Source organism: Staurois parvus, unplaced genomic scaffold (genome assembly GCF_062004578.1).
Source record: "Staurois parvus isolate SC_StPar_1 unplaced genomic scaffold, SC_StPar_1.0 ptg000090l, whole genome shotgun sequence".
In the NCBI taxonomy this organism is placed as follows: Eukaryota; Metazoa; Chordata; class Amphibia; order Anura; family Ranidae; genus Staurois; species Staurois parvus.
Genome location: NW_028317886.1, coordinates 4,131,226 through 4,145,437, shown reverse-complemented (window position 1 = coordinate 4,145,437; position 14,212 = coordinate 4,131,226). Strand labels below are relative to the sequence as shown.

The 14,212-nt window shown below is 40.1% G+C and overlaps 1 protein-coding gene across 1 annotated transcript in view; it reads right to left on the bottom strand.

Moving 5' to 3' along the window:
* The window catches only part of MARCHF1 (membrane associated ring-CH-type finger 1), a 389,990-nt gene that overhangs the window by 90,673 nt on the left and 285,105 nt on the right, over positions 1–14,212 (bottom strand). The window contains exon 6 of the mRNA XM_089670364.1: positions 2,322–2,469. Coding sequence (XP_089526490.1) covers positions 2,322–2,469 — 148 coding nt within the window. The remainder of the gene's footprint in view (positions 1–2,321; positions 2,470–14,212) is intronic.

Here is a 14,212-nt window from a genome sequence, read left to right as displayed (position 1 = left end):
AAATGGCAATCTTGCCCAAAGCAATCAGTCAGATTATGGCGCACTTCTACTAACATCTGCCATGGAGTTAGTGATAGCTGATTTAGTGGAAACATTGAATATAAAACTGCTGTTGGATAGTAATAAGGATTATAGTTATCAAAAAGATTCCCCTAAGAACTAGGAATATGTTTTTATAGTTGTGTACTACATCACTGAATTATCAGGTTACAATTTTCCTTACATCATGTGATATGCAAGTGAAGTTTGCCAATTTTTCAGCACAGATCGAACGCTGTATATTTGAATGTGACGGGACCTTTCTCTTCTTAGAAGAGCCTTTTCTAATCTAAAGGCTACAAAAAATGTAATGTGCATGGCAACAAAATAATAAATACAGAGTACACTGGATAGTGTCACTTTAGTCACTTTAATAAGACTGAATAGAAAGAAAATCTATTGCACTTAAAAATCCATTAGGCAAAGTTGGTGAATCACACTATCCCAGGCAGTGACAGATTACCAAATAGGAAGAGAAGGCATCACCCAATGGGCTCAATGCAATGTAAAAGCCCTGCAACAACAAAATATTGATAAATAAAGCTTTCCTAAAGTGATAGTTAACTCTCTGTGTGGACTTGTGCCTACAGGTAAGCGTAAAATCAAGCTTACCTGTAGATACAATTAATATCTCCTAAACATACACCATTTAGGAGATATCAACAATAGCAGATGACATCACCTGACCATGTACAGTGACGCTCTGCATTCAGGGCCATACAGTAACCATGGAATGCTGAGCTCAATGATGTGACTGTGACTCTCCTGCGCTTGCACAGGAATGACATCATTGTGGCCCAGCCATTCAAATGGCTGGAACCCACAAACCTTGAAGGAAGACCAGATAAATATGGAAGCTCTGGCGGCAGTGACAGCAAGCAGCTGGTGAGCTTTGTTTCAAAGCTAAGTTTGCCATAATGTGCTAGTATGCATTGCTTATGGCAAAAACCTGAAGGAGGCCCAGATTTTTTTATTACTTCCACTTTAAATTGCTTACAAATTATAGAAAAAAAAGTATCAATTCAAAGCAACAAAAACTTTACATTAAAGACTCCATAGAGAAAATACTATATTAATGTAATGTACCAAAAAACAACTTAAAAGTACATAACCACCAGACATCAGGTTCACTTGACTGTTTTTCTCTTAAAAGCTCATCTTCTTTCAGCTGTCAGTTTGTAAAAACATTTGGTGAAGGCTACATACCTGCAATGTACAGTAGTGATGGTCATCTACATCAACGTGCACACTACTTAGTTCAATGTTATCCCACTAGAGCGAGTGCACGAGAAACCTTCAGGAACCTGCAAGGGGGGCCCCAAGGTTTCGACAGCCTAGGAATCAACAGAGTTTAATCTGGAATTGATCCCAGGTATCAAGGTATCTCCTACAACCCCTAAACAGCCAACAAAAGGGAAGCTGATGGCAATCATCACACAGGCCTGATGTCATTAACAATGTGCTGTCCGTGGACAATGCAATGTATGCAGAAATAGCACAAGAACTGTAAACCTTAGACCTTCTGCTACAAACACATTTTGGGGTGTCAGCCCTTTGGTGGCTTTTTATGGTAGCTTGATCCCTGATGAGTATTTCAATAATGCTCCATTTCATTGGTTTCTATGAACAACATCTCATCTTAATACATGTAAAAGAAGCACACCCACATTCAATATACTGTATATTTCTGTTTATCTATCTATCTACAAAAACATTTATTTGTTCAATAAGTGAGTGCAATTAGCAATAGGTGTGTACATTGGGCAGTGAACCCTCGGAATCAATCAAATTTCTAATTAGCGTAGCCAGATCAGTTGAGGGCAGATTTCTAATGAGAATCTTAGAATTAGTCAGTTACGTTGAGCATAACTGTAATGGCCAATTTGATTGATTGCACTGGCAATCATCAGGGTTACATTTGTCCGTATAAATGCCTCTTATTTACAGGTTATATTGTACATGTAGATTTTTTTTTTTTTTTTGCACTAACTTCAAAAGTGTATTTGTTGTTGAGTTCTTTGGAAGACACAGTATTATAGAATCCACAACCTGCCCACAGGTCAATTGTCATTCAGAGATAACAAACAATTTCTATGGTGTTATGTTTTCCAAGGAACCTACAAAAGAAACTGCAACTATTTTTACCCATATAAAGTCCTTCTCTTGGTTGAGTGGTATAGTATATCAACACCACATTCTGCTGTGTCTTTCCAGGAACATAGTAAAGCTATGCAATACTTACTGGTTAGTGTCACAGTTGAAAGGCATGTAAAACATCTTACCGTTGTCATTGCCTTGCCTGATCTCTTCTGCTGTTCGGTCTATAAGCACGTATAGAGACCATACTACACATGTAACGGCAATTATGTGAAATGTTACAGAACAGACTATTTTCCGTCGCTCACTTTTTGTCATCTGTAGCTTTTCCCACTGAAATGAAAATGAAGGAAAAATGACAGTTACCATGATTTTCAATGTTAAGAGATAACAAGCCATATCTGGATGAACAGAACATGTTATCTCCTAACTATTCTGTTGTTATGACATGTCAGTCTCGCCACAGTCATTATGCTGGACCTTTGGAATTTTCATTATTAGCATAAAAAAAGCCCATACATTATTTCCAAAATGTGTGAAATTTAAAAGGCTTGGTGGTGCCATCAGAGATGTATTTTGGTCAGGTTTGTAGTTTTACTTTGAGGAGGAACTGTCCCAAATTTGCTCTCTGGATACTACCATAGGAATCTTCCATAGGGATTCAATAATGAGAAGTCACAGGCAACCAGCAGATGATCTATTTCCTATATGAACAGTGATGATGTTTTGCTAATAACGTTACACTATAATATATGCCCATGGAACCTACATACTAGAATTTTCTTGCTACCCTTTGTAGAACAAAACATCCAATTTGCTATGTTTTATTATCTATAATATTTTACTAATGTAGACAGCAAGCCATACTTTTAAATTACTTTAATACAGGGTATGGTGTCCTAGTTAATTATGCATCCTAGTTTAAACCAATAATGACAGTGTCTGCTCATATCACAATGTTTGAAATCACCCTTAGTAATAATTAACCGAAACAGGAGAAAAGAATGAGCCAAACACCACACATCAAACAATAATACATTTACAAAAACACTGTCTCATTTCATTTAGTTGAAAACTCTGTATCAATTAAACTAGTAGAAAAAAACACCAACACACAAACACAGTATTACACACTCTTAAAATTATCTAAAACTAAATTGTCCCAACCAGGTATGCCCCTATATCAATATTACAATTGTATAGTGAAATCCAAAATGACCCCAGTTTTACCCACCATATAAATCCATCAGTTGAAACCAAATATAGTAGATAATAGTCAGATGAACTCAGGCCACAACCCCTCTGAAAAAGTCCCCACACAGAGAAAGCACATCAAAGACTGTGTCCTGATGTGTCCTCATCCTAGACATGCCGTACTGCATCCAATGTAGGCACTTGCAGAGGAGCCCAGAGACAAAATGCAAAATGAAAAAACAAAATAAAAAAGAAAAAGAGGATGCACCGGGCCTAGTGCATTATCGTTTAAAAATATTTATTGAAAGAATAAAAAAGTAGGTATCATACTCACAATGGACATATAAAACATAGGCATATCACAATGAACTCTGAGGGCTCTGAGGAAGAGGCTGAGTCCTCGAACATGTGTCAGAACGTTGGTCATCCAAGGTTCCATCGTTGTGGACTCAGATACTATATGGATTGAACACTTTTGTTCATTGTGATATGCCTATGTTTTATATGTCCATTGTGAGTATGATACCTACTTTTTTATTCTTTCAATAAATATTTTTAAACCAAAATGCACTAGGACGGTGCACCCTCTTTTTATTTTTTCATTTTGCATTTAGTGACTTGGACTACCCCGGTCCGTTGAGGGCAGCAAGCAGTGCATATTCCAGAACATTGACATTGTCAGTCGAGCCTCTGCTGAGTCCAACCCCAGTGCAGGAAAAAAGTATTTTGCTGTGTTTTACTTTGAATTATTAACTTTACTAGCATAACAATGTTCAAACTAAACTGATGCTACTAATACATCTGAAACCTTAGATACTGTACTTAATTAAAAACTCCCTTTAAGGGAGAGCTCAAGATTTCTTACCCATGTAGAGTGAGGGGGTTCAAGAGTAGTCCACTCAGAGAACTGATTTTCAGTACTGTCTGGTTTGGTAAGTCCTTATTAAGGACCCAGAATTCAGATGTTTGGAGAGATCTTTAGGTGGGAAAAGAACCTCCATACCCTAATTACAGGGACTTAGGGTATGGAGTAGTTCACAGCTGTGAACAAAGGTGGACTTCCTGGAGACTGAGACTCTGGTTTTCCTGAGCTCCTGTGGCTTGTCTTGTACTTCAAAAAAAGTGGGAAACCTAAACCCCAGTGTGGTACCAAGAAACTGGTGGTGAGCCATGTTGTATGATCTTCTTTATACCAGGACTGTGAACTCTTTGTTTTTACTTTTGCTGAAGAAAGCTATTTGTGTTTGCCTGTTTTGAGAGACCAGTAAAGACTATTTACTTTTGTAAGCGGCTTGCTGGTGATCTTAGGCCCCCCATATGGTAATATATGTGTGTGTGTTAACTTTAATTATTAAAGTTCTTCCTTTTAACATCAAATGACAGAATACACTGAGCTCTGGTGCTTTACCTCTGACACAATAAATCAGCGTTCTTCTCTTCAGCACACAGACTCTTGTGCCTTTTTTATTGTATTTTTTTTGCCTACATAACAGTTCAGTCTGTGCAGGAACATGAAGAATAGAAGGTGGACAGACTGTTTCTAGCTACTTCTCCTTATCTCTCAAAAACTAATGTTGATTGCATATGTGCCTTAACATTGTGCTGTAGCATCGTTGTGTCTTCCAAGTTACAGAAGAAGGAGGCTGACAACTCAGTGACAAGAGCATACACCAACATTTGTTTATATATGAATACATGGCATCATCGTGTCACTGTCAGTTAATGTCTATGGGGTGCTTTACAGCATGTGTCGCTGTGTAATATGTTAGCACTATAAATAAAAGAAATCCACCATTAATAAATATATAAATCTGAATCCAGCTCTTACAGTTTATATAGTAATGTGTAAATGTGATGTAAAGGCAAATCATACATTTAAGGACTAGAAACTGCTTTTAACAAATATTAATCCCACACATCCGGTTTCACAAAGCTTCCAGAAAAGCCTGCTGCAGCCAGTACAGGGCTCCTCACTTTCCACAAAAGTTCCTATTTATGAACACTGAACATGATGAAGAGCATACTGAGCAGGGACAACTGATAATGTAAATGGGCCCCAGGCAAGGATATATTTAGTGGGTTAATGAGTCATTTTTTAAACTCATAGGTCCGATTTATTCAAGAATCAGTGAAGGCCAAATTATCCAGCATACTAGTCCAGGTTAAAATAACCTTTTTTCTGGTTTTAAAATGATTATTTTTAGATGCTGAACACATCTTAGCTGAGAAAAAATGGTTCACTCTACTCCCTAAGCTCTGACAAAAAGCATTACAATGAATTCATTGCTGAATAAAGTAATAAAGGTTGATCCCTCTACCTTAGCTGACAAGGTGATGGGGTATGAACTCTCAAAGAATAACATTTTAACACCCAAACATAGCAGTTGAGAAAATTCACTTAGCAAAGTCAACTTGTAAGAAATACACAGACACACACATACAGTATACGTACAAACGCATTCCCTAATACCCCAAGTGACACAATTTAACATATGTTCATAAGATGTAAAGCTGAAAGAATGAACAACTATCATTTAATAGATGGCATTAGGCTTTGTTTGTTCTTATATTATGACCACACTTAACAAACCATCCGCCCCCTACCCGGAAATGCAAATCACATTTATGTATGTGATTTTGCGCAGCCCTGCTGCCCTGTAGCAGTACTTCTTCTATAGGGTGGCGAGCAAGCGGTTAAACACCACATAACCAAAGGGATCTCTGGACTGTTAAAGAGTTTTTGTGCTGTTAGAGAAAGTAAGCATGGACAGTTGATTATTAGTACTGAATATAAGCCCTGATCATAAATTATCCTTAAACTGGTTCTAAAGGCTGAAGGTTTTTTACCTTCATTCAATGCATGAAGGTAAAAAACCTTCTGTGTGCAATGGCCCTCCCCAGCCCCCCTTCCCCTCAATCCTTACCTGAGCCCCCTCTGATCTAGTGTTGTTCACAATAGCCTGCTGACAATCACAGCCAATGAGAGAGCTGGGGGCGGAGCCGAGACGCATCTCTATGTGTCTTATGGATGCATAGAGCAGCAGCTCAGGAGTGAGCACACAGTGTTGCCCCCAGGGCAAGCAGATTTCTCTTGCGCCACTGCTCAAGGAGGAGAAGCCAGGAGCACCAGTGGAGGAACCCAAAAAGAAGATGATTGGGGCTGCTCTGTGCAAAACTACTGCACACAGCAGGTAAGTATGACATGTTTGTTATTTAAAAAAAAGCTAAACAAAACTAAGCTTTAGTATCACATTAAGCTGATGTATAGAGAAAATAGGAACTTGCTTTACAGTAGGGTTGGGATAATAAAAAAAACAGGAAAAAGAATGACTCCAGAAAGAATACAATGGAGCACTACCCCCTTATGGGCTTCTGGATTTGAATGATCTGCATGGCCAGGCAACAAGAATTTCCCACACTTTGCACACTTGAGTGAGTAAACAGTCCTTGAGCTTGGTTTTGTGATTTTATGGGCGTTAAACTTGGATAGGGTCTAAAGATATATGGGATGCCAGAGGAAATGTAGAATTAGAGGACAACTCCTTAGCAACTATGTACAAAGATTCAAATTAGCAACAGTCTTTTCTTGAAGAACACCAAAGGCTTTTAGATGTACCTCCTCAGCCCCCAGATGACTCCTTCTCTTCACCCAGCTGCCCGAGGGTATCCCTGAGTAAGGGGGCTCTAGAGCTGTTGACTGAACAGTCCCAGATGAGAAGCTATTTGGGAATTGCATCCTCTCCCCTTATCTAGCCCAGGGGGTGTAAGAGTACTCATACTGTCCTGTCCTGTTATCTTAGTGGGTTGGTGGCTGCCTTAAGGCCTTACACTGGGCTGGCTCCTTCTTTGCTATACAGGCAGTCCTCAACAGGAGAGGTTGATTCAGTGGAGATCCTCTTCTCCAGCGACCTGCCTGTAGAAAGGCTCCCCTCCCTGGGGCCCCCTCCCAGCTCCTCACTCCAGCCTTTCTCAATCCATGTCCCACCTGACACGCCACACCTTCCCCCAGGCTCTGCAACATTTGAGGGTTGCCCTGGTCACCGTGCCCAGCATCCTGCCAGTGGATCGACCAAGGTCCCTGAAGCATGCAGATCTGGGCCTCCTTCCCTCCACCACCCCTCTTCCATAAAGCTGTCAGGTTTCTGGAGAAGTGGGAGGGCTCATTCCCAAGCTGCTACTCAGTCTCTATCTAACAAAAAACTACTTTACCTTACTAACCTGGAGGGCGTTACAATACTTTGAAGATATTTAGTTTGCTGTAGTGTATAGAGGTGCCAATATCGGTCACAATGGTCAGGGTCGACATTCTGTTGTGTTTCTTACAGTCTATGGTTACATTATTGATGTTAAAATTAGTTATATTTTTACATATTTCCGAAAAAGTTTCAAATGATAAAACTCCTAATATTCAGCTATAAAGCAGAGTATGAAGTCAGGTACTAAATCTGACTTAAGATATTTATGGAATACTACTGACATCTGGTGGCTTTTCTTATTATTGCATCACCCTTGAATACTGATTTTTACAGTGTAGGCTATATTTATTTGAGTGTGCATATATGCATTCATTTCTTTGTTTGTAATATTTCAAATATGTTCTTAGTCACTGTAATGTGTGAGTAAAACTTTTCAAAGCTTACAGTTGATCTATTTACTGTAAAAAGAGGAGCTTTGATAAAATTCAACTTCCAATTAAATTATCTTCCAAACATTACAGTTTTAAAAATTTTGGAATCAGTAAAAAAAGTTTTGTTTTTAAAAATAATATGCTGATATAAGCACATTTTTTAGGCTACTGTTCACCTGCTTAAAAAAGTGTTTGCATGCAAAAGCCCCAGTGGGCATGGAGCCTCAAAGTGTATTATTCACATGTAACTGTAAAGTCCCATTTTTGGCAGTCATTTTTTCAGTGTCCTAATAGTAAACTATCTTAGCTCATACATATAGAAAGAACGGTGATCACTGCAATTGCTATGTTCTAATTCAGTAAATGCTAGTGGTGTGATTATCATGTCTGAATCACATTCTTCAACGCTATGAGGTTGATTTACTAAAGCTGGAAAGTGCAAAATGTGGTGCAGCTCTGCATGGAAGCCAATCAGGTTCTGACTTCAGCTTGTTCAGTTAAAGTGGTTCTAGAAGCTGAAGGTTTTTTTCTATGCATGAAGGTAAAGTGTAAAGCCCCCCCCCCCAATACACCTAAGCCCCGTCCAATCCAGCGATGTTCACTGGAGTTTTGACTATCCCGAGACTCCCTCTTCTCATTGGCTGAGACAAAAGCGGGAGCCATTGGTTCCTGCTGCTGTCAATCACAGCCAGTGAGCCAATGAGAAGAGAGGGGCAGGGCTAAGCCGTGGCTCTGTGTGTGAATTAATACACGGAGCAGCGGGTGCCACCATAGCAAGCTGCCTGCTATGGGGGCACCCAACAGGAGGGAAGGGCCAGGAGAGCCTGTGGGGGACCCGAGAAGAAGAGGATCTGGGCTGCTCTGTGCAAAAGCACTGCACATAGCAGTTAAGTATAGACATGTTTGTTATTTTTAGAGAAAAAAAAGAAGCTTTTAGAATCACTTTAAGCTTTGACAAATATCCTAGAAACTAACTGGTTTCTATACAGAGCTGCACCAGAATTTGCATTCTTCGGTGTTCATAAAGCAACCCTTACCAAATGTTACTTTGTTTTTTTTACCTGCATGCTTGTTCCAGGTCAGCGTTCAAATAGTACTGAGTCGATATCAGCATAACAGCCAGCAATGGCTACAATGGCATACAAGCAAACAATGGCAGTTGCCATATTTCTGTTAAAAATGGTTTACTTTAAGTAATTATGATAACTGCCTATATGGAAGAAAAATATAGTTGTATGTCTTATATAGTTGTAGCTGTATGTCTTTAAAAATAAAAATATATATTTTTTAAATATATTCTTCAGATTTTCTTTTAACATATAAAACAGTTTTACCATGTATTTTCACATATATTTGTAAATGCGTTCCAAAAATGTAGATTTGTATTTTTAAAGACAGAGTATTGTTGAAATGTATTTTTAAAAATATTTTTCATATATTTTGTAATAAAAACGCATTTCAACATACAGTGTTTATTGAAATATATTTTGAAATATATTGAATATGGCCAAAATTGTACTATTTCAAATATATGTCAATATATTTGGGAAGAATATTTTTATTTCAAATATATTTTTCTTCCATGTTGGTGATGATCACAGAAAACTTTTAAATTGTGATAAGTCTGTTTTTCTGAGCAAAAAAGCAAAGTTGTCTCACTTTTTCCTATGACTGAGAACAGGGTCACAACGACAAAAAGGGGGGAAGGGGGTTTAGGAGGGGCCCTGGGTGCAGGGTTTTTATGTGGGGGAAGGGGCACCATATGGCTGCCCTGTTTTTCTATATACTGATTTTGTCACTCTAGGTGTAAGGATTCTGCTGCTCTGTACATGTCATTGATCCCACACTGGGCTGATTACTGCCACCTCTGGTTGCTTCCTGCATGTGCACTCCACCTGTGCGTGCTACCTGTCCTCTGTTCTGTGCTCGGCTCCAGCTCAGCTGAAGGTTAGTATATTACTATTTGACTTTCACAAGCCAGGGACTTTAACCATTTTGCTGCCACTGACATAAACATACCACAGAACAGACCACTTGCAGCTGCCCAGCTCAATATGCCTTGCCGTGGCTGCATTCAGAACAGAAAGGTTCGCCAGGCTTTTCTCACTATTGAATAGCTGTGATCAGCAGCTGACAAGCTGCTGATCACAGTGATCCATACCAAGAGATGAGCTCCCTTCCATCACCACCACCACTGCTCCCTATGTGCCCTGTCTGTCCGTCAGATCCTCCCTTCTCTGTGCTGTAATCAAATCCCCCCTGCTTTGCTTTTGTCATCCCTGATCCCTGCTACTCTCCATCTAGCTCTTCAGAGCACAAAGGGTTGAAGAAAGGTTCATACTGCGGCACACAATAGGGAGGAAAAGGCCATTCAGGATGGCAAGTATAGGATTGGTAAATATGTCTCTCATACTTACCAATCCTTAACACAGGAGTGTTTATTCATAACTGAAGAAATAGTAACCATAACTGGATGTGTGCTCTTCTTACAGCTTGTGAATGAATGCAGAAGTGCTAAGTACTCAGCATTTCCTGCTTCCCTGTTAATATGTTGTTTTGATGGCAATGCACACAAACAAAGCACACACTGTACTGTGGATCAAGCATTACCTCAACCCATAGGCTTGGAACCAACCTCCAGATTTTTAGCTTATTTACAGTTATTCATACCTTCAATTTTAACTGTTTTGTAAAAAGGCCCAATTCAAAACATTTATAAATACACTTCTCAAAAAAATGAAAGGAACACTTTTTAATCAGAGTATAGCATCAAGTCAATTTAACTCCTGGGATTTTGATCTGGTCAGTTAAGTAGCAGAGGGGGTTGTTAATCAGTTTCAGCTGCTTTGGTGTTAATGAAATTAACAACAGGTGCTCTAGCTGGGCAACAATGAGATGACCCCCAAAACAGGAATGGTTTTACAGGTGGAGGCCTCTGACATTTGTTTCCCTACTCAACGTTTCAGACTGTTTTTCACTAGTTTTGCATTTGAGGTGATACCTGGACCCTACAGAGGTTGCACAGGCAGTTCAACTCCTCCAGGATGGCACATCAATACATGCCATTGCCAGAAGGTTTGCTGTGTCTCCCAGCACAGTCTCAAGAGCATGGAGGAGATTCTAGGAGACAGGCAGTTACTCTAGGAGAGCTGGACAGGACCATAGAAGGTCCTTAACCCATCAGCAGGACTGGTATCTGCTCCTTTGTGCAAGGAGGAACAGGATAAGCACTGCCAGAGCCCTACAAAATGACCTCCAGCAGGCCACTGGTGTGAATGTCTCTGACCAATCAGAAACAAACTTCATGAGGGTGGCCTGAGGGCCCAACATCCTCTAGTGGGCCCTGTGCTCCCTGCCCGACACCTCAGAGGTCTATTGGCATTTGCCATTGAACACCAGAATTGGCAGGTCCACTACTGATGCCCTGTGCTTTTCACAGATGAGAGCAGGTTCACCCTGAGCACATGTGACAGACGTGAAAGGGTCTGGAGAAGCCGTGGAGAACGTTATGCTGCCTGTAAGATCGTTCAGCATGACTGTTTTGGTGGTGGGTCAGTGATGGTCTGGGGTGGCATATCAATGGAGGGATGCACAGACCTCTACAGGCTAGACAATGGCGCCCTGACTGCCATTAGGTATCGTAATGAAATTCTTGGACCCATTGTCAGACCCTATGCTGGTGCAGTCGGTCCTGGGTTCCTCCTGGTGCACAACAATGCCTGGCCTCATGTGGCGAGAACATGTAGGCAGTTCCTGAAGGATGAAGCAATTTATTGCATTGAATGGCCCCTAAGCTCTCCTGACTGGTGCCATACAAACTACTGAATACCATTTTGAGTTGCTGCAATGAAATTTCAGCAAAATGGACTAGCCTGCTGCATCATTTTTTCACTTTGATTTTCGGGGTGTCTTTGAATTTAGTCCTCTGTAGGTTGATAATTTTCATTTTCATCAAACAATGGGACATCCTTACGTTCCTAACACATTACCTAGTCCATATCAGTATAGCTATATTGAGACCTGAAGTGTTTTCAAAGTGTTCCTTTAATTTCTTTGAGCAGTGTATATGTTCTTAAGTCAAAATAATTTTAGGCTCCATGTACACCCTGACAGCCTACCGTGACCGCCAGCCGTGGCAAAATTCAGCAACTGCAGTACCACGCACACATAGGCTTTTAGCAGACTTTAGGAGCTGGCATGTTTAGGTGAGGTCAAACCTCCTTCTCCTAAACGCGGAAGAATCGAGTTCAGGATAGGAATGTTTTGACCGCTGACTGGGGGAAAACGCTGCAAAACCGCGGCAAAAACGTGGTACCATGGTTTTGCCATGATTTGCGTTTTCCTGCGGTCAGGGTAGGCTCGTGTACCTGGAGCCTTATAGTTTAGATTTAGGCCTCATTCACACAAGTGAAATTAGGAGCATCCACTATGTCCCAATTTACATCACACAGGTGTACACTTAAGTACGCATGTGTAAAAAAAGGCCTTACTAGGAGTTATGCAGTGTTGTGTGCGGCAATAATGATTTTAGTGTGGTTTTATTAAAAATATTTAATAAACTGTTGTGCAAAATAATACATAGGTACATAACCAGCTGCATTTTTTTTCATTCTATTCGTCCTGTGGTTTCAGAAAATGTCTTTTACAAGCTGTCAAAGCTGTAAGTAAATAATAGTAAAACATGATACAAAAGTGAAAAAAGCACAGAAGGTGTAAGATTATTTGTTCATATTTATAGTAAACATGCCACAAACCCTAATTGAAAATTATCTATAGATTCTGAGATATTGACAGTTGGATTTTGATGCAGAATTTCGCTTTTCTGTTGATCTCTGACAACACTCAACTCAATTTTAGAACTCGATTGTTCTAAAATATCAAGTATACCATAGCTCTGCTTTTTCATTTTTTTTAAAGTGTTACTAAACCCACAACAGTAAAATCAGTCTGTATATGCAGTAAAGCATGCTTGTTATACTCAATGTGGAACCTAAGGGGTTGATCCTCTGCATTGTGTAAAAAAGATGTTTGATCCTGACTTCTCTGATCGTCCCCTTCTTCCAGTGTCCCCCTCTTATCTCCTGATAAGACATATCATGTGGAGACACTCTGCACTTGCCCAGTTTGGTGTGCATTGCTAGAGAAGGTTTTTTTTTTCATGGGAGAGTGCATGTGATCAGCGCAGGGCCAATCAGCACTGTTCAGACAGAGGTCAGGGGTTGTGCATCCTCCTAGAACAGAATGAAAACTCCTCCTACAAGCTGTAACCAGTGCTCTGTTGGACACTGATAGAAGTCACAAGACTGCTCAAACTGCTGATGAGAAAAGATATATAGCAGTTATATTCACTAAAATAAATGCATTTCTGTGTTCTGTGTACTGTAGGATATCAGATACAGTGACTGCAGGGTCCTGGGTTTAGTAACACTTTAAAGCCTCTTACCATTGTTTTCAGGCTTCTTTTTTGTCTTATGATAGCTCCCTTCCCCCCACTGATGCACCTCATTGCTACTAGTGAAGAGTGAACAGTTCCATTATTTCTGATCACATGCTCCACTCTATGTGTACTACAATTCCCATAGTGCTGAATGTGTCTGCAGGTAGATGTGTAGTCAATCTTCGGGGTAGGCAGGAAAGAGAACAAACATAGTCACCCTAGAATAGGAAATCTGAGAATGGCGGAAAAAACGCTTGATTTAAGAGATGAAACAAAGGAAGAGAAAAATAGAAGGTGCATTCTAAATACACTATATTGTTAAACGTATTGGGCCAGCCCGACAAATCATTGGATTCAGGTGTTCCAATCACCTCCATGGTCACAGGTGTATAAAATCAAGCACCTAGGCATGCAGACTGCTTCTACAAACATTTTTGAAAGAATGGGTTGCTCTCAAGAGCTCAGTGAATTCAAACATGGTACCGTGATAGGTTGCCACCTGGGCAATAAGTCCATCCGTGAAATTTCCTTGCTACTAAATATTCCACGGTCAACTGTTAGTGGTATTATAACAAAGTGGACGCAACTGAAAACAACAGCAACTCAGCCACAAAGTGGTAGGCCATGGTAGGCCAAATGACAGAGCGGGGTCAGCACATGCTGAAGCGCACATTACGCAGAAGTCACCAACTGTCTGCAGAGTCAATAGCTAAAGACCTCCAAACTTTGTGTGGCCTTTAAATTAGCACAACAACAGTGTGTAGAGAGCTTCATGGAATGGGTTTCCATGACCAAGCAGCTGCCTTACATCACCAAGT